Source organism: Rhinatrema bivittatum, chromosome 1 (assembly GCF_901001135.1).
Source record: "Rhinatrema bivittatum chromosome 1, aRhiBiv1.1, whole genome shotgun sequence".
Classification (NCBI taxonomy): domain Eukaryota; kingdom Metazoa; phylum Chordata; class Amphibia; order Gymnophiona; family Rhinatrematidae; genus Rhinatrema; species Rhinatrema bivittatum.
In genome coordinates this window covers 414,615,299-414,634,410 of record NC_042615.1, presented here as the reverse complement: position 1 = coordinate 414,634,410, position 19,112 = coordinate 414,615,299, and the positions used below count along the sequence as shown (strand labels likewise).

General features: G+C 47.8%; 1 protein-coding gene across 1 annotated transcript in view; it reads left to right on the top strand.

The window, feature by feature from the left end:
• The window catches only part of SLC49A3 (solute carrier family 49 member 3), a 179,431-nt gene that overhangs the window by 25,133 nt on the left and 135,186 nt on the right, over nt 1-19,112 (top strand). Inside the window, exon 3 of the mRNA XM_029602747.1 lies at nt 4,397-4,555. Within this exon, the coding sequence (XP_029458607.1) occupies nt 4,397-4,555 (159 nt within the window). The remainder of the gene's footprint in view (nt 1-4,396; nt 4,556-19,112) is intronic.

The window sequence follows — 19,112 nt, the reverse complement described above, 5'->3', positions numbered from 1 at the left end:
TTGGGTACTTTTAGGTTGGATTGGCCACTGTTAGAAACAGGATGCTGGGCTTGATGGACCCTTGGACTGATCCAGTATGGCATGTTCTTATGTAAAACACATGAAATCATGCATGCCTTCTCTTCCTAGCTACAGCATAAGTCCTGGAGTGTAGCAATTAATGGGCAACATGCAGGGCGCAGATAGCTGGGCCCTGCTTTGTGCTGCATATACATTGCATACAGTGGGGCTGATGTAATAAGCTGTGGGTTTTTGCACATGGTATTTCACATGTTGTTTTGTGCTAATCTTACGCATGTATGCAATAACACAGTGCGGACAAAATGTATGCACAAATCCATTCAAAAAGCTGTGGTGGTTTTAGCATGAATTCATGCTAATGCCATGCAAAGGAGGTAATTAACTATTCATAGGCAATGCAGAGAGCGGTGCTGTTAATGTGTTTTTTAAATGGGTGTTTTAGTGCCTGTGTCAGGGCAAGAGTTAAGTGTAAGCGCCTGACTGGAGGTTGAAAAATGAAGCGCAGAAGACAGAAGAGAGGTGGGAGAGGGAACAGGCACATGTCAGAAAGGCTAAATGCTTTTGTAGCTTCTTCCAAATCTCTGCTGCATTTCCCCTGCTCACCAGCATCTGCCATTATAGCTCTCATGTGGTCAGTGACAGATCATGAAGGGGTTAGACATTGCTCTACCCACCTTCAGCCCCACTCCCGGAGCACTATCTCACTACTGTCTTATGAAAGAATCAGTCACAGGTCACCACATTAATGTGGGTTTATGCGCCGTTTATTGCATAGGGCCTACAGCATATCTGCATGGATAATTGTTTTGTGCGGATTTTCTGCACATATCTCATTTGCATGCCATCCTCTTATTACAACCCGCAGAGGCGCCTGCTTTTGCCACGCGTGTTAAAATAAAAAATGCACACCGAAAGATAATGCTGATTTCACTGTGGTTCTTATTACATTGGTCTCATCTTTCCCTGAGCCTCCTTCCAGCCTCTGTCCTATCTCTAGGCTGAGTGAGATGGGGAGAGTGTGCACTGAGCACTGGATGTGACTCTATTGAGAGTAACAGCCTTGAAGGAGCTCTGGCAGCCACATGCGGCAGCTAATGTAACTAACCAACTGCCTGCACCACACTGACTTCTCCCTTATCCTGCTCATGAAGTGTATATAGAGGGAACTGGCCCCCCTCTCTTTCTTTGTTTTACAATTCAGCAGAGAAACTGGTTGGAGCTTTCAGTACTTCCCAGCTCTTCTTTTGGCCATGAGACCTCTCTGTGTTAGCATTGACTGCTGCATGGAGGCTGATGTGCCACACAACACTTCTTAATGTAGATCTGCCTTGATCAACCATCTTGAGCATCCACAACAGCTTTGCTTTCTGAGGCTGACCAAAATATATGCTGTTGGCTATCCACCAAAATTTGAAACTTCTCGGGAAATAATAAGATAAACTGCATTTTTTCTGATTCAAAGCCGCACATACTAGGTCCATTTCTTTCTGCTTAGCAGCTTTCACTGAAAAGTCATTAAAAATTGTTGTCATCATGATGCAATGCAAACATTTGGCAATAGTCTAATAATTTTATCAGTGAAGTTCAAGACCTCTGATATGGGCTGTGGCTGATCACCTACCTTGCCTTTTAACTCCTATCTGTTGCACGCCCCGTCCGTGCTCGGCCCGCGCACGGGCCTGCTCACCTCTCCAACTCCTCTGCAGGTCCCAGGTTGGCCTCTCCAGCAGCAGCTGCAAGCTCCTCCAGGCCTCGGTAGCGGCAGTCGCCAGGCCTTCCTCAGCACGCCAGGCCTCACGGCGGGACTTAGTGTCCTCCATGATGTCAGCCCCGCCCCTAGGTGTGCGTAGACCGCCCGGTCCCTTATAGGGCATGGGGCGGGTCCAAGCTCCGTGGCACCACCTGATTGAACGCAGTACAAGAGGAAGTCCCTGCCTACACTTCCTTGCCTTGGCAATCGGATCGACACCGTGTGTGTGTACTAGTTTGCCTCCGTGTCTCATCGCCAGTTCCAGTCCTGTTCCAGCGTCCTTCTGTTCCATCGTCTGTCTGTTCCTGCATATCCCCAGGTAGTACCTGTTGGACTGTCTCTCTGGTACTGACCTCTGCCTGCTCTTGACCATGCTGATCGCTGTCCGGATACTGACCTCTGCCTGCCTCCTTGACCAGTCTGACCTCTGAACCTGACCCCTGCTTTCATTGACTACTCTTGGATTGATCTTTGGAATTTGACCTCTGCTACTACTGACCATGCCATTTGATTCTGGCCCTGCTCCTAGCCTTGTCATCGCAGACACTGTTCTGGCCTTCTATGATTCCTCAGGCCTCCTGTCCAGACATCGACCGCGCACCCTTGATCCTGGTGGGCACACCTTTGAACTTCCTTTCTGGGAGACCCTGCGAGGCCCACCTAAGTCCAAGCGGCCCGGGTCCCCAAGGGCTCCCCCCGGGGTGATCACGGGCTTCTAGTGGTGAAGCTCCAGCTAGCCACTGTCTCAACCTGTGCTCCGCCTCCTGGTGGCAGGTGCTTCCTGGGTCCAACCAGGGAGTCGCCCTATACTGCTCCAGAACAAGGGTCCACCTCCAAGCGCAACACTATCCTGTATAATCAAACGGCATGGTCAGCTCTGTCACCAGCCTGGTCTTGTACAATATATGGAGTTTAGATTCCTGAATATTTATAGTAAATTCCAAGAACTTTTATATTAATATGGCAACTTCTGTTCTCTAAATCTGATTTCTCCTCAGCTGCTTTGCTACTTGGCACCTTTATCCTCCAGTACCTACATGTTTGATTCCATTTCAGAGGTCCGTGCTTCTATTTCAGGTGAATTTCCTTGAAGACTGATAGTTTTAAATCCACTGCTGCCATGGAGGAATTTGTTTTATAAAATTTGATGAAAACCTTGGCTGTAACTGCATTGGATACCTCATGAATAGACTCTGCTGTGTCTGTGTGAGCTGATTCTTTGCTGTCAAAATACACGGCACATTATTTGTTTATAACGTACACCTGCAGCTGCAGCTGGTATCACAGAGAAAGAGACACACACACTCTATAAAGTCAACGCGACATGCTATATATAAACGGTACCACTGTAAGAGGGTACATTTTTAACTTGGGGCAGCTTTGGGGGTGGGGTGGGTTTTGGAGGATGCTTTTACTTACACAGAGGGGCAGATTTTTAAATTACGCATGGGGGGTACATTTGTGTGCGCTACCTGGCGCACACAATTGTACACCTGATTTTATAACATGCACGTGCTGCCGCGCGCATGTTATAAAATCCAGGGTCGGCGCGCAGAAGGGGGTGCACACATGTGCACCTTGCGCGTGCCAAGCCCTAGGGGAGGCCTGATGGCTTCCCCCGTTCCCTCCAAGGCCACTCTGAAATCGGAGTGGCCTTGGAGGGAACTTTTTTTTTGTTTCCCCCCCCCCCACCTTTCCCTCCCTTCCCCTTTCTAACCCACCCCCCAGCCCTACCTAAATCCCCCCCACCTTATTTTGTTGAGTTACACCTGCCGGCTATCTGCCAGTGCGGCAGGCCCCGACACAGGCCGCTGTGTTGGGTCCCTCGGCCATGCCCCCAGACCGCTGTCACGCCCCGCCCATTTTTGCAAGTCCCAGGACATCCGCGCGTCCCGGGGCTTGCACGCGCCGCCGAGCCTATGCAAAATAGGCTCGGCACGCGCAGGGGTTTTTTTTAAGGGTTATTCGCATAACCCTTTTAAAATCCGCCCCAGAAGAATTAACTGCAAATTAGATATGACTGATGAATTTCTATTATTTGAATCAATGAAATGAACCAACAAGAAGAGTTGATTACTACAAAGCAGTCTCTACTGCATTGCGCAGGCCTTTTGATTTTAATTATTTTCATTTTGCTGCCCTGTGGTTTGTGTTTTATCAAACTTTGTAGTATTTGTATGTTCTACACTGCTCTGCAGCCTAGAGAGATGGGTAGTTAATAAATTTGATAATAATAATATGTGGTTATTGGATTTCATGTCAGTTTTGTCCATAAAATATTAATATCCACAAATATGATTTAGCTTAATAAAACATTAAGACAAACTGAGTGAAAATATAAAAAATGGGAGTCCTAATATCTTTTCTGCTCACTATATCATGTGATCTCCACACTCCATTTATGGGAGTGTGACAGACGGATGGAAACTGTGTTTTATTATATAGGATATGAAATATTTTCCTTTTTTTCCTAAGGAAATAGTTTGAAACACATTTTTCTTTTATTTTTTAGACTGCATCTGTTCAAATCTCTATTCAGTTTAAGCAAGTTAACCTCATTTCAGAATTTGTCTTCTGAAGGAACACACTTAAATTATAACTTTTTGGATTGTGTTTATTTTACAGTTATGGTTGAGTTTTGCTCCAGTGGCTGACGAGACGGCAAACTACTTTCAGAGTTCTCTAGTTCAAGTTAACTGGTTATCACTTGTATATCTTGTTATTTCTGTCCCATTTGGATTGGTGACGACATGGATACTGGACACTACAGGACTGAAGTTCTCTGTAAGTTTGTTTTCATAGAATACAATATTTAGTTATGGCACACAAGAGAAGTGTACGTAAACTCTGTGATACCTCTAAAGGCTTGATGATTTTGCATAATGCTTTTTCTTTTGTTGGGGACTGAGGTGCAAAATGCAGAATGGACTATCAAATAGGAAAATACAAATGTCTGATTAATTTACAGTATTTTGGGGAAATGTAGCTTAGTCCTGTTGCTCCTGCAGTACAGGTAGCTCTCAGTCTCTGCTCAGGAGAAGCCCAGCAACAAAATATCTGGGGCTGTTTGCAAGTCTGATTTGAAGACCCATTATAGAACTATGTGGGAAAGATGAAAACTTTATGCCAGCTTTTGTATTCAGTAATACTAAAAATTCACCAAAAGATAATCAAAAAACATTTTTAATAACTGACTGAACAAGGTTTTTGCTCATCTTCTGGTGGTAACATTTTATAAATCAGTCTCATTGTTTTCAGTATCTGCCCTGGACAAAATGTTTATTCTGGAAGAAGTAGCACATAAATATTTTAAATAATTAAATGCAATATTTTATTCATAGCCATTTGCTGTACTGTATTTCTATTTACTTTATCCTGTGTTTATACAGGGTCTGATTTTCATAAGCATTTACGTGCTTAAAAATGGGTTTTACATGAGTAAATGCAATTTGCTCATGTAAGTGAACTTTTGGAAATTCCTACACTAAATGCCATTTAATCATCCATAGGATTTACTCGAGTAAGTGCACTTTATGTGAGTAAATGGCTTTTGAAAATTGCTACAGTAGTAATTACATTTAAACGTGTAACTCTTTTGAAAATTCCCTCCATAATATACACAGGAAATAACGTCTAATGCACAGTAAATAAAGGCTATTGTTCCAGGAATGTATGGACAGTTTGCTAGACTGTACTTTTTTGAAGCTGTAAAGTTTTTCCACAACGTACTCAGTTCATTGTTTTCAGACAGGACAAAATACCCAGAACAAAAGGCAACTCTTACATGTATAGGACAAAGGAAAGGTTATTATTACATAATAGAGGCCAACAGACTGAGCTGCCTTAGAAGATTGTTTATGGCAGTGTTTTAAAATTAAAGTTCTCCCATAAATTAAAAACAAATAAGAGGCATATAAAATGGCTACTAAAGGTATACGAAAAATAATAAATTGTATCACTGTCCTGCATCTGACGAAGTAGATTCCTGTCCTCAAAAGCTTATGCCTCAAGCCTGTCAGTTTTGGCTGCTACAGACTAACACAGCTACTTTGAAAATTACTCCTGAAAAGTTACCTGCAGACATTTACACATGCTAATTTGCATGATTAGTTTTTACAGTGAAAAATATGTCCCAAAGTACAAATCCCTGCCCCCAAGAATGTCTCCACTTACTATGGATAAAACTTACATGCATATAGACTCCACATAGTTTACTTGCATATATGGCAGGCAATTTTTGTGCATAAAATACAGGTTTTCTCAGCATTCAGACAAGTTAATCCAAGACCCATGGGCTATACATTTTTACGAGCAGATGTAAGTGGAGCAAAGCTAACGTCACGGGATATATATACCCCTGCTCTGACATCAGCCTGCCAGTACTTTCCATCTCCACAGATGGTGGATGTGCATCTCCCTACTGGGGATTGCTTGTTTTATAAAAAAAAAAAGAAAAAGGAGAAGGATTGATCACACATTTCTTCTCCTGAGGTGATACTTTGTGGTCCTTCCCTCAGTCGAGTTCTCCTGAGATGATATCTGGTGATCCCTCCCTCAGTCGAGTGCTTTGGTCCGGTAGCCAGTTTTCCGGCATGGACGTAGCTGCTAGGAGAAAATCAGTTGAGAGGCTAATGGGTGCAGGAAGCCGAGCATGGCAGTGAAGGCATTAGCCTTCTCCCTCCGCAGCCGGAGGCCGACTCTGTACTCGGCCAGGATGGGCTGAGCTCAGGGAAAGAGTTGTTTTTTGTTTTTTTTTTAAGAGAGTAAGAAGAGAGAGGTTTAGGGATTCCTCTTCTATTTCTGTCTTCGATCTTCGGCATGCCGATCCGATATGCGTTTCTGCCTCCGTGGCAGACTTGGGGAGTCGTGGTAGTTTTGTGGGTTGAGTGGCCCTTTGGGTTAGACCACGTTCTTGGGCATCACTGGCATGTGGTAGGCTGTGGCGGCGTTCGCACGTTTGCTTCTGTGCAAGTCTCCCACAAAAGCGGTGCTTGATGTCGGTTCACGCCTGCGCGTCCAGGTTGAGCATCCGTCTGGACCACATAGTTGAAGGTTCAAATTGTGGGCATTTGTAGTACAAGTGTTCAGTGGAGTATCTATCTATCTATATATAGATGTCCCATACTTGGGCATCCCAATTTTGGCTGTTCTGTCTGGGCTTGCCAGGTACGGACTCATTGTCGAATGCTTGTTATTGAGCGTGCTGCCACTGGACATCCTTATCCATGGCATCTGTAGCAAAGAAGCCTAAGTGCCTTGCGATTTGTATTGCTTGCCATATTCATACATCACTGCCTAGGGTCCCCTCTAATCTTACCTTGCTGCTTGGAGGCACAGGGCGAATTGTCTCCAACTGATTTTGCTGAGCCCGGCCCTTCCCAGCAGGTTACAGGAAGGGAACTGGAGGGTGATGGGTCAGACTTTTGCCTGGTTTTGAGACTCCCCTAACTGGTTCGTCAGCAGGGGAGGGCAACTCAGTGGGCACCAGACCGACGACCCCTGGTTTTGGTATGAATCCTTTTGCCTTCTCTTGGGTGAAATTTTTTCAAGGGCTGCAGTCCTTTCTTCAGGCATGTTCGGCAGAGCTGGCCAAACCTGAAAGCTCAGGGTCGCAGGATGTGGACTCCTGCAAGGCTGGTGCCACAGGTAAATGTCAGAAGGTGTCTCGGCCTCTTGCGGGTCACATTGATGGGGATGCGATGGCACTGAGGAGGATGGCAATCTGTACTCCCTGGAGGATAGGGACATTTCTCTGGGGATGGAAACTTATAGAACGATGTTGTGCTTCTTTCATAAAGATGAGTAGCTGGCACTGATTTCTCAGACACTGAAGATGCTAGAAGTGCTGAGTGCTGATCCCATGTCTGAGCCAAAGAAGAATCCCATTTTGATGACTTTGCATTAAGCATCATGCTTCTTCACCATTATGGATGCTATTCAAGAGTTGATTGATCTTGACTGGGGTGCTCTGTAAGCTAATTTTAAAGGGGGATGAGCCTTGGAAGGTCTGTACTCCCCTGGATCCTGCGGCAAGAGAGCAGTTGCGTTTTCCGAAAGTGTATGCGCTGGTGTATTCCATTACCAAGCGCATGACCATTCCAGTAGAATGGGGAGAGGCATAGAAGGATGCTCATGATAGAATTGAGGCTATCCTCAAGCAGGCTTTTGAGGCAGTGGCAATGAATTTGCAGATAGCCTCTTACTGCTCCCTGGTGGCTCATGCTTGTTTGCTTCTGTTTCAGGAGGTTGAGACTGGTTTGAATTCCAGGGCAGTGAAGGAACTGGCAGCTGCTTTTTTGGCAGATATGGGCTTCAACATGGTCCATACTTCTGTCAGAGAGCTGGTTTCAGTGATAGCGGCTAGGCATCAGCTGTGGTTGTGGAATTGGTTGACCAATAAAATTTCAAAGTCTAATCTTACGAATTTGCCTTTCAAATGCTCACTCTTATTTGGGAGAGAGTCAGAAAAAAAGGCCAATAAGTAGAGTGAGTCCCGGATTCCTCGGTTGCTAGAGGATAAGAAAAAGGCGCCGTGCTCATTCAGCGCAAGAAGCTGTGCTAGGGGTTTCAAACGTTTTTGACCCAGAGGGCTAGACCTTTGAACAGGTCTCAGTCCTTTTGGCCCAGGCAGCCCAGACGGAGGTGCAGGCTAGGGTGGCATTGCCTCCCAACCCCCTCCTGGAGCAGGAGATAGGGGGTTGCCTATCTCTTTTTTATTGGAGGTGGGTCAGGATCATGCCAGACAGTTGGGTTCTGGAGGTGATAAGGGACGGCTATGCTGTGGAGTTTCTCAGCATTCCTCGGGATATCTTCATGGAGTCTCCCTGCAGCTCCCCGCAAAAGAGGCAGGCAGTGGAGACTACGTTGTTGAGACTCCTGAGCTTGCAGGCTGTGATTCCAGTGCCCAAGTCACAAGAAAATACAGGCCGTTATTTCATTTTTTTCTTTGTGCCTAAGAAAAAGGGTTCTTTTCACCCCATCCTGGACTTAAAGGACAGTTGGGGGAGTTTCTTACATCTCTGGATTTGTCAGAGGTGAATCTACGTATTCCCATTTGACTGGAGCATCAACAGTTTCTGCGGTTTGCCATTTTGGGGTGACATTATCGGTTTTGAACGCTGCCTTTCGGTTTAGCCACTGTGCCCAGAACCTTCTCCAAAGTCATGGTGGTGGTAGCGGCAGCGTTGAGAGAGGATGGCATTTTGGCCACCTGTACCTAGCCAATTGACCAATTCAGGCCAAAATCTTGGAAGAGAGTCTTCAAGCCTCATGCAAAGTGGTCTCCTTGCTGCAGGAGCTAAGTTGGGTGATGAACTTGGTCAAGAGCAATATACAGCCAACTCAGACACTGGAGTATCTCGGTTTTTGTTTCAACAGGAAGCAAGACAGGGTTTTTCTGCTGGAGATCCACATTCAGAAGCTGATGTCTCAGATGCAACTATTGATTGAAGCAGTTTGCCGGACAGTATGGTCTTACCTGCAGGTACTTGGTTTGATTGCAGCCACTCTAGAAGTGGTTCCATAGACAAGGGCACATATGCGTCCTTTTCAGCGCATATTGCTTGCTTGGTGGATATCACAGTCTCAGGACTACTTGTTATGGCTTCAGCATCCAACTGAAATGGTAGTTGCAGGCGGATCATCTAAGGAAGGGAGTTTCCTTGCAAGATCCGGACTGGCTGGTGCTCTTGATGGATGCAAGCCTCCAGGGATGGGGAGCTCACTGTCAGGAGTTGATGGCTCAGGGGCGCTGGAGTGCAGAGGAGTCTCTCTGGAGCATCAATCATCTGGAAGCATGTGTCATTCAGTTGGCATGCTTGCGGTTCATTCACCGCTTGCAGGGTCAAGCAGTCCTAGTAATGTCAGACAATGCAACAACAGTGGCTTATATCAATCGCAAGGGAGGCACCAAGAGGCACCAAGTGTCATAGGAAATAGACCAGCTCATGGTATGGGCAGAAGTACATCTCCAGAAGATCTCTGCTTCCCACATTGTGGGAAAAGACAACGTGAGAGCTGATTTTCTCAGCAGACAGCATCTGGATCTAGGAGAATGGGAATTATCGGATGAAGCATTCTAGCTCATAGTGGGCCATATCTAGACTTGCTAGCAATGTCACACAATATGAAGGTTCTCGTTTCTTCAGTTGCAGGTGAGATCCAAAGTCTCTGGGCATCGATGCTCTAGTGCAGGAGTGGTTAAGGGGCAAACTTCTGTATGTCTTTCCCCCATGGCCCTTGTTGGGCAGGTTGGTTTGGAGGATTGAGAAGCATATGGAGATGGTGCTTCTAGTGGATCCCAACTGGCCCAGAAGACCGTGGTATGCAGATCTGCAGAGACTCTTGTTAGACTCTCCGGTTACCAGTCCAAAGGGATCTCAAAAAGGAAAGAGACAGGATGGAGGCAATCCAGAGAAGGATGATGAAAATGGTGTGGGTTCTGTATCAGAAGATCTATGAGGAGAGACTGAAGGATCTGAATATGTATACCCTGGAAGAGAGGAGATGCAGTGGAGATATGATACAGATCTTTAGATACCTAAAAGGTTTCAGTGGTGTATGGACAAACCTTTTCTGTTAGAAAGAAAACAATAAAACTAGGGGTCACAAAATGAAACTCCAGGGAGGATGACTCAGAACCAGCATCAGAAAATATTTCTTCACAGAGAGGGTGGTGGAGACCTGGAATGCCCCTTCCAGAGGAGGTGGTGAAGAAGAAAACAGTCAAAGAATTCAAAGGGACATGGGAATAACATTGTGGATCTCTAAAGGCTAGAAGACAGAAATGAGATAAACATGCAGGGGGGTAACTTGCTGGTACAGTGGTTACTACCCTTAGCAGAAGGCATGGAGATTACTACCCTTAACCAATATGCTTTGATGCTTTTAATGCAACTGCAACATTGTTCCCTGCTCAAATGGCAGGGGGATAAGAGGAATTTGATTCACATGACAACCAAGGTCCCCGACTTCCATGGTGTGGGATACTGTTACACAGTCAAAAGGGGAAAAGCACATGATTGCTTCTATGGCCAAGTCCTAAAGGAAACGAAGAAAGTGTGCATGGGGTAACTTGCTGGTGCGGCAGTTACTACTCTTGACCAAATAAATCTTTATACTTTTGATGCAACTCCAACATTGCTTTCTGCTTCAACGACAGGGAAAAAGGGGAAATTGGATTTAGACCGCAACCATCGAGGGCCCCAACTTTTATAGTCTGTGGAACTGATGAGCATGGGGATAATCAGCACAGTGCAGCAGTTACTACCCTTAATAGAAGCATGGGATTACTACTCTTAGCCAATAAGTCTTGATGCTTCGAAGCAGAGAGCAGCATTGCTCTCTGCTTCGAAGGAGGGGGTGGGAGTGTTACGTGCGCCAGCCGCAGCAGCCCCATGGCTCGGCCCCCTAACCTCTCTCAAGTTAATCCAGTGCCTGGTCCCTCGTCTCTGACGGCTATGAGCCGCTGGCTCTGTCCTCAGGCCGCCCCTGGTGCCTCTGGCTTTGCTTCAGCTCCTGGTGCTCCGCATTGGGCCTCTCCGCGTGGCCCGCAGAAAGACTCCGTTCCGACCAGCGCCGCACCCCCTCCCTAGAGGTGCGCGATCAATGAAACCTTAAGTAGGGCCGCAGCGGGAACCTAGCCGCAGGCCCCGGATGATGAAGTCAGCGGTGCTCCAGTATATAAGCCCGGGCCCCGCTTCCTCAGATTGCCTTTGCAACAGGTCCACTCGCTAGTGGAGAACTCGTTGCTTCGCCTGTTCCTGGTTCCTGATCCTGAGTGTCTTCGTTCCTGTTTCTTCGTTCCTGTGTTCCTGTTCCTTCATCTTCCTTTCAGATTGCTGACCTGGTTTGACCTCTGCATTGCCTGACTACTTTGTTGCTTCTCTCCAGCCCTAGACCTCTGCATTGCCTGACTACTCCGTTGCCTCTCTCCAGCCCCGGACCTCTGCATTGCCTGACTACTCCGTTGCCTCTCTCCAGCCCCGGACCTCTGCATTGCCTGACTACTCCGTTGCCTCTCTCCAGCCCCAGACCTCTGCATTGCCTGATTACTCCATTGATTCTCTCCTCGTCCAGACCTCAGCCTTGCTTGCCAATACTTCCAGATTGCCACCAGCCTTGAACCTAGCTTGCTCAACGACGCCTCTTCAGTCTTTGTCCTGGACGTGGCTTATTCAGGCTTTGGCCTGCTCTTGCTCGGGTGCCCCCTGTCTGACTGGGTTCCTATTGGCGCCCGGGTCTCCGGGACTCCGTCTCGACTAGTGCAGACTGATAAGTACACCTGTTGCTGCCTTAGGGCTGACCTCGATCTTCCCATCGACGACCACTGACGGAGGCCACCTAAGTCCAGCCGGCCCCAGCATCCAAAGGCTCAACCCGCGAGGAACAAGGGCTGGTATTGGTGAAGCGCCAACTAGCCTCCGATCATCAGCCCTCTCTACCTACCGACGGTGGGGACCCGTAGGATCCCTCCTATGGGTAGAATCAACCCCATCTTGGCCCAAGGGTCCATCTCCAGCGTAACAGGGAGCTGAAAGGAAAGATAAATTAGGATTCAGGGACAACCAACATGAGCCATGACTTTTTATACAGTATGGAGTACTGATGCTCAGATGTTTAACAAAAACAAAACAAAACACAGGATTGCTTATATGGCCAAATCCTTAAGCAAAGCACATCAAGCAAAACTGATACATGGGGGTAACCTGCGTGGTGCGGCAGATACAACCATGGGACACTTGCTGGGCAGACTGCATGTATCATCGGTCCTTTTCTGTCATGATTTCCATGTTTCTGTATGTTTCTATGTTATGACAGGACCTATTCTTCACAAAGATCCAACTCAATTTTGTCTTTCAGTATGGCCCTTGAAAGGGTTCGATTGCTGAAGCATGGATATTCCAATGCTGAGATATCCACCTTGCTTCGAGCTCAGAAGTTCTCCACTTCCTTAGCCTATGTTCAGGTTTGGCAAGTGTTTGAGACTTTGTGTCAGGAACGAGGTTTTCATCTTCGTTCAGTTAAGACCCCGCTCATTTTGGACTTCTTGCAGGATGGGTTGATTAAGGGCTTAGCCCATAATTCCTAGAAGGTACAGGTGGCAGCTCTTGCCTGTTTCCGGGGTCAGGTGAAGTGGACCCTTGTCCCATCCGGATGTGGCCTGGTTCTTGAAGGGGGTGAAGCATCTTTGTCCTCCCTTACAGTTGCCAGTGCCTAATCTGGTTCTGAATTTTCAGGCGGGTCCCACCTTTCGACCACTGTGTAGCCTCTCCGTGAGGTTACTTACCTTAAGATGTTTTTTCTTGTGGCAATTTGCTCTGCGCGTACAATTTACAAACTGCAGGCTCTTTCTTGCTGGATTCCTGCAAGTGACTCTGGGAGCTGTCCAGCTGCAAACTGTTCTGTCTCTTTTGCCAAAAGTGGTTTTGGACTTTAACTTGAATCAGATTTCCCTGCCGACGCTGGACAGGGAAAGAGATGTGGATAAATATCGTCTGTTGTGGACCTTGGATGTCAAGCGACATTTCTTGAGGTATTTGGAGGTTTCTAGACCTTTTAGGAAGACTGACCAGCTGTTTGTACTCCATGGTGGGGGTAAACAGGGTGAGCTGGTGTTGTGGGCTATAGTAGCCTGCTGGAATAAGGAGGTTATCACAGCCGTATATGTGGATGCTGAACAGCCGTTACCTAAACAGGTTAGGGCTCATGCCACTAGGGCTCAGGAGAGTCATGGACAGAGCTTCATTTGCTGTCTCACATCGAAATTTCCCAAGTGGTGACGTGGTCCTCCTTATATACTTTTTCCAGGCATTACCGTCTAGATGTGCAGGCCCGGGAAGACACCGCCTTTCTGTGCGCAGTGTTGGTCGGACTGCAAGCAGCCTCCCTCCTTCTTCAGGAGTAGCTTGGGTACATCCCACTGGTCATGGATTCACCTGTCTGAAATCTGAGAAATGAGAAATTACTACTTACAGATAATTTCCTTTCTCTAGTGAAGACATCTTAATCTATACTTCCCACCCTTGGATGCCAGTTTGTGGTTCTATTATCCTCCTGAGTGGCTGCATTTCTGAGGATAACTGGTGAATGTCAGTTTCAGTCCCTAGATTAGTGATGTTACACTCTTTGTCTTAGCTCAGTGTTTCCTGCTGACTGACTACTTGAGTGGTTGTCTGTTAATGGTTATAATCAAGTATTGTTAGTTTGTCCACAGTTGACTTTTGCAGAGAATATTGGAGGGCAGATGTCAGAGCAGGGATATGTATACCGTGATGTCAGCATTGCTCCATCTGCTGGTAGAGGTGCATAACCCACTAGCCATGAATTAACCTGTCTTCACTAGAGAAAAGGAAATTATCTGGTAAGTAGTAATTTCTCATTATGGGGCAGATCTTTAAACCTGTGCGCGGGCGTAGATTTGTTTGCGCAACCCGGCGCGAACAAATCTACGCCCGATTTTATAACATGCGCGCGCTACCACGCGCATGTTATAAAATCCAGGGTCAGCACGCGCAAGGAGCTGCATAATTGTGCAACTTGTGTGCGCCGAGCAGCCTTCCTCCATTCCCTCCGCCCCCCGCACCTTTCCCTCCCTTCCCCTATCTAACCCACCCCCCGGCCCTACCTAAATCTCCCCCCACCTTATTTTGCTGAGTTACGCCTGCCTCTGGCAGGCGTAACTTGCGTGCAGCAGGTCGCCATCCCCCAGCACAGGCCGCTGTGCCAGAGGATTCGGCGCTGCCCCCGAACCGCCGCCACCCCTCTGCCCCGGACCGCCCATTTTTGCAAGCCCCGGGGGCATACGCGCGTCCCAGGGCTTGCACGCGCTGCCGAGCCTATGCAAGATAGGCTCGGCGTGCACAGGGGCAGCTTGGGGCAGCTTTTCGGGGATTACGCGCGTAACCCTTTGAAAATGTGCCCCTATATGTGTAGATGACTTGTTATAAAATTGCTAGAGTGCATGGACATTTACAGTATGTACGCATATAACTAAATTTTGCACCTCCACACAAAATAGATATACTGGGGGGGTGGGGGTTGGGATTTTATACATAATTCTGAGCTTAATAAGAAAGTATGTAAATAAGTAGCCTGCTGGAATAAGGAGGTTATCACAGCCGTATATGTGGATGCTGAACAGCCGTTACCTAAACAGATACGGTTCCGCACAGGAGACTGGTGAATAAAACAAGAAGCTTGGGAGTGAGTGCCGATGTGGTGACCTGGATTGCAAATTGGTTGACGGACAGAAGACAATGTGTGAAGGTAAATGGAACCTTCTCTGAGGAGAGAGCGGTTATAAGTGGTGTACCGCAAGGATCGGTGTTGGGACCGGTCCTGTTCAATATCTTTGTGAGCGACATTGCGGACGGGATTGAAGGTAAGGTTTGTCTTTTTGCGGATGACACTAAGATCTGCAACAGAGTGGACACGCCGGAAGGAGTGGAGAGAATGAGACGGGATCTAAGGAAACTGGAAGAGTGGTCGAAGACATGGCAGCTGAGATTCAATGCAAAGAAATGCAAAGTCATGCATATGGGGAGTGGAAATCCGAATGAAATGTATTCGATGGGGGGGGGGGAAGGCTGATGTGCACGGAGCAGGAGAGGGACCTTGGGGTGATAGTATCTAATGATATGAAGTCTGCGAAACAATGCGACAAGGCGATAGCAAAAGCCAGAAGAATGCTGGGCTGCATAGAGAGAGGAATATCGAGTAAGAAAAGGGAAGTGATTATTCCCCTGTACAGGTCCTTGGTGAGGCCTCACCTGGAGTACTGTGTTCAGTTCTGGAGACCGTATCTTCAAAAAGACAAAGACAAGATGGAAGCGGTACAGAGAAGGGCGACCAGGAAGGTGGAGGATCTTCATCGGATGACTTACGAGGAGAGATTGAAGAATCTAAATATGTACACCCTGGAGGAGAGGAGGAGCAGAGGTGATATGATACAGACTTTCAGATACTTGAAAGGTTTTAATGATCCAAAGACAACGACAAACCTTTTCCGTAGGAAGAAAATCAGCAGAACCAGGGGTCACGATTTGAAGCTCCAGGGAGGAAGATTCAGAACCAATGTCAGGAAGTATTTCTTCACGGAGAGGGTGGTGGATGCCTGGAATGCCCTTCCGGAGGAAGTGGTGAAGACCAGAACTGTGAGGGACTTCAAAGGGGCGTGGGATAAACACTGTGGATCCATAAAGTCAAGAGACCGCCAATGTAGAGTGGGTGGCTCACCAGAACGATGGCTACTGCCCGGAGACAATACCCTTATTAAATAAACATACAGATGCTTACTGTGACTCCAACATCGCTCTAAGCTTCAATGGCAAGAGGAAATGTGGAAAAAAGGATTTGATATCACAAAGAGGGGAGTAGCTGGCTTGTTACGGCGGTTACTACCCCAAACCAAATAAGCCTAATACTTCACTTTCCATGCATATACAGCATAGTTCTCTGCTTCAACGGCAGGGGAGAAGAAAAGAGGGTTCGCACTCACAAAACGGGGAGTAGCTGGCTTATTACGGCGGTTACTACCCCAAACCAAATGTGCCTGATACTTCGCTTTCGATGCATATCCAGCATGGCTCTCTGCTTCATGGCATGGGAGAGGCTGATACATCAAGCATTTCCAGCATAGCTCTCTGCTTCAACAGCAGGGGAATAAGAAAAGCTGAGGCTTCACGCATATCCAGAATAGCTTCAACTGCAGGGGAGAAGAAAAAAAAAAAAAAAAGGATTCGCACTCACAGAGCAGGGAGTAGCTGGCTTGTTACGGCGGTTACTACCCTAAACCAAATGTGCCTGATACTTCGCTTTCAATGCATAACCAGCATGGCTCTCCGCTTCAACGGCAGGAGAGAAGAAAAACAACCAATAGGGGCTGTATGACATAGTCTGGATAAAGGGAATAAACATGGGTGTAGCTTGCTTATTGCAGCAGTTACTACCCCTACTACCCCTAACTAATCAAGCTAGGTATTTCACTTGGATGCAGCTCCATCACTGCTCTCTACATTAATGGTGGGGGTGGAAGGGAAATAGAACCAAGAGTTAAGAGAAAATGATAAGTATGAGAGAAAAAAATGTGTGAAGCTTGCTGGGCAGACTAGATGGGCCATTTGGTCTTCTTCTGCCGTCATTTCTATGTTTCTAAACATGTCCACTGTCACGCCCGCAAGGAACAGGTGTCATTTAGTGCAGTTGAATTTGTGCATGTTGTTAGGGATAATTTTCAAAGCAAACTTATGGGGTAGATTTTATAAATCTGCGCCCGCGTGTACTTTTGTTCGCGCGATTTTAATAGATACACACGTAGCCGCGCGTATCCATTAAAATCCGGGGTCGGCGTGTGCAAGGCTGCCCAAAATCAGCAGCTTGCACGCGCCGAGCCGCGCAGCCTACCTCCATTCCTTCCGAGGACGCTCCGAAATCGGAGCTGCCTCGGAGGAAACTTTCCTTCCATCTGCTCGAAGCAGGCGTAACTTGCGTGCACCGGGCCGGCCGCCAGCATGCGATTCCAAGGTTCGGGAGCCATTTCGGAGGCCTCGGCCATGCCCCCGAAACACCCTCGGGCCGGAACCACACCCGCTGCCCCGCCCCCAAATGACGCGCTGCCGCGACATGCCCCCCGACAAAAGCCCAGGAAAGCCCCGGGACTTACGCGCGGCCCGGGGCTTGCGCACGCCACCGAGCTTACTCAACATAGGCTCGGCGCATGCAGGGGGTACTTCGGCCAGGTTTTTGGGGGGTACAAGCGTATCTTACGCGCATACCCCTTTGAAAATCTGGTCCTATGTGCATAAATTCACTTTGAAAATTGCCATAATTAATGTGTAAGGCCAACACACAGCTTCTGCAGGTTGTTATAAAATAATCTTCTAATCTAAAAGGCCATTTCCATGGAAGAAGCATTGTTTTTCTCCACAGAAATTACTTTTAAAATTTCCCTCCCCAGGAAAGTGGTAGCACCAGTTAACGTGAAATTCACTGCCAATTACTGGCGATACTGTATTTTATAGCAACATTTAAGAACATAAGAAATTGCCATGCTGGGTCAGACCAAGGGTCCATCAAGCCCAGCATCCTGTTTCCAACAGTGGCCAAACCAGGCTACAAGTATCTGGCAAGTACCCAAACACTAAGTAGATCCCATGCTAATAATCAGGCCTATCCAGTACCGAGCGGTAGGAAGAGCTGCGTTAGTGCCTACGGCACCCGCGGTTACCGCCCGCACAGTGCAGCTCACCTACCGCTCGATCCTGAAGCCTAATTGTATGTAAATGTAAGCCGCGTCCGAAAAGCCTTAGGCCCGCGCAACCCAGGATACTGGATAGAGCGCCTATACAGGATCCTGGGTGCGCGGGCCTAAGGCTTCACGCCACGCTGGTATCTGTCATTTCAAATGTCATTTGAAATGACAGATACCAGGAAGCAACGGCGGCGACAGCGCAGAAGCAACGGCGAAACGACTTGTCAGTGTCCCCCCTCCTCCCAGAGCAAGGCGGCTTTTCGTGCCCTGCTCCGAGAGGAGGGGGGACACTGACAACGGCGAAGCTTTCCCCCAGCCCGGACACCGGCAAAAAACTTTTCAGCGGCAAAACTTACTGTTTTGTAGCCAGCAGCCCTGAGCAGGAACACGATCTGCCTCCCGTAGCTCCTCCCGAAGACAAAGATGGCCGCCTGCACGGGGAAAGCGTACAATTGGCCGCTCAAGACGTGACATCGTGACGTCACATCTTGAGCGGCCAATTGCGCGCTTTCCCCATGCAGGCGGCCATCTTGTCGGGAGGAGCTACGGAGCCAGGTCGTGTCACTGATGATGGCTGCAAAAAAGTAAGTTGTGCAGGCGTCCGAAAGCGACTTACTTATGGGATCTTGACAGATCCCAAAAGTAAGTCGCTTTTGGAAAAAAACCAAAATTGTCAATTTTGAAAAAAAAAAAATTGCTTTTCTTTTTTTTTTAGCTTCACCGCTCAGTTTCGTCGTTCAGTTTCGCCGCTTGTCTCTTCTCCCCCCCCTCCCTCCGGGAGGGGGGAGAAGAGACAAGCTTTTGTTTTTTTTTTAGTTTGGCTGCTGTCATCTCTTCTCCTCCCTCCCGGAGCAGGGCGCGAAAAGCAGCCTTGCTCCGGGAGGAGGGAGAACAGACTGACAGCGGTCAGGTCGGGTCCGGGTTGGGGGTTGGGGGTCCGGGTCGGGTCCGGGTTGGGGGTTGGGGGTCCGGGTCGGGTCCGGGATTCGCCGGGTCGGGTCCGGGCTTCGCTGCTCAGTTTCGCCGCTTGTCTCTTCTCCCCCCGCCCTCCGGGAGGGGGGAGAAGAGACAAGCGGCGAAACAACTTACTTG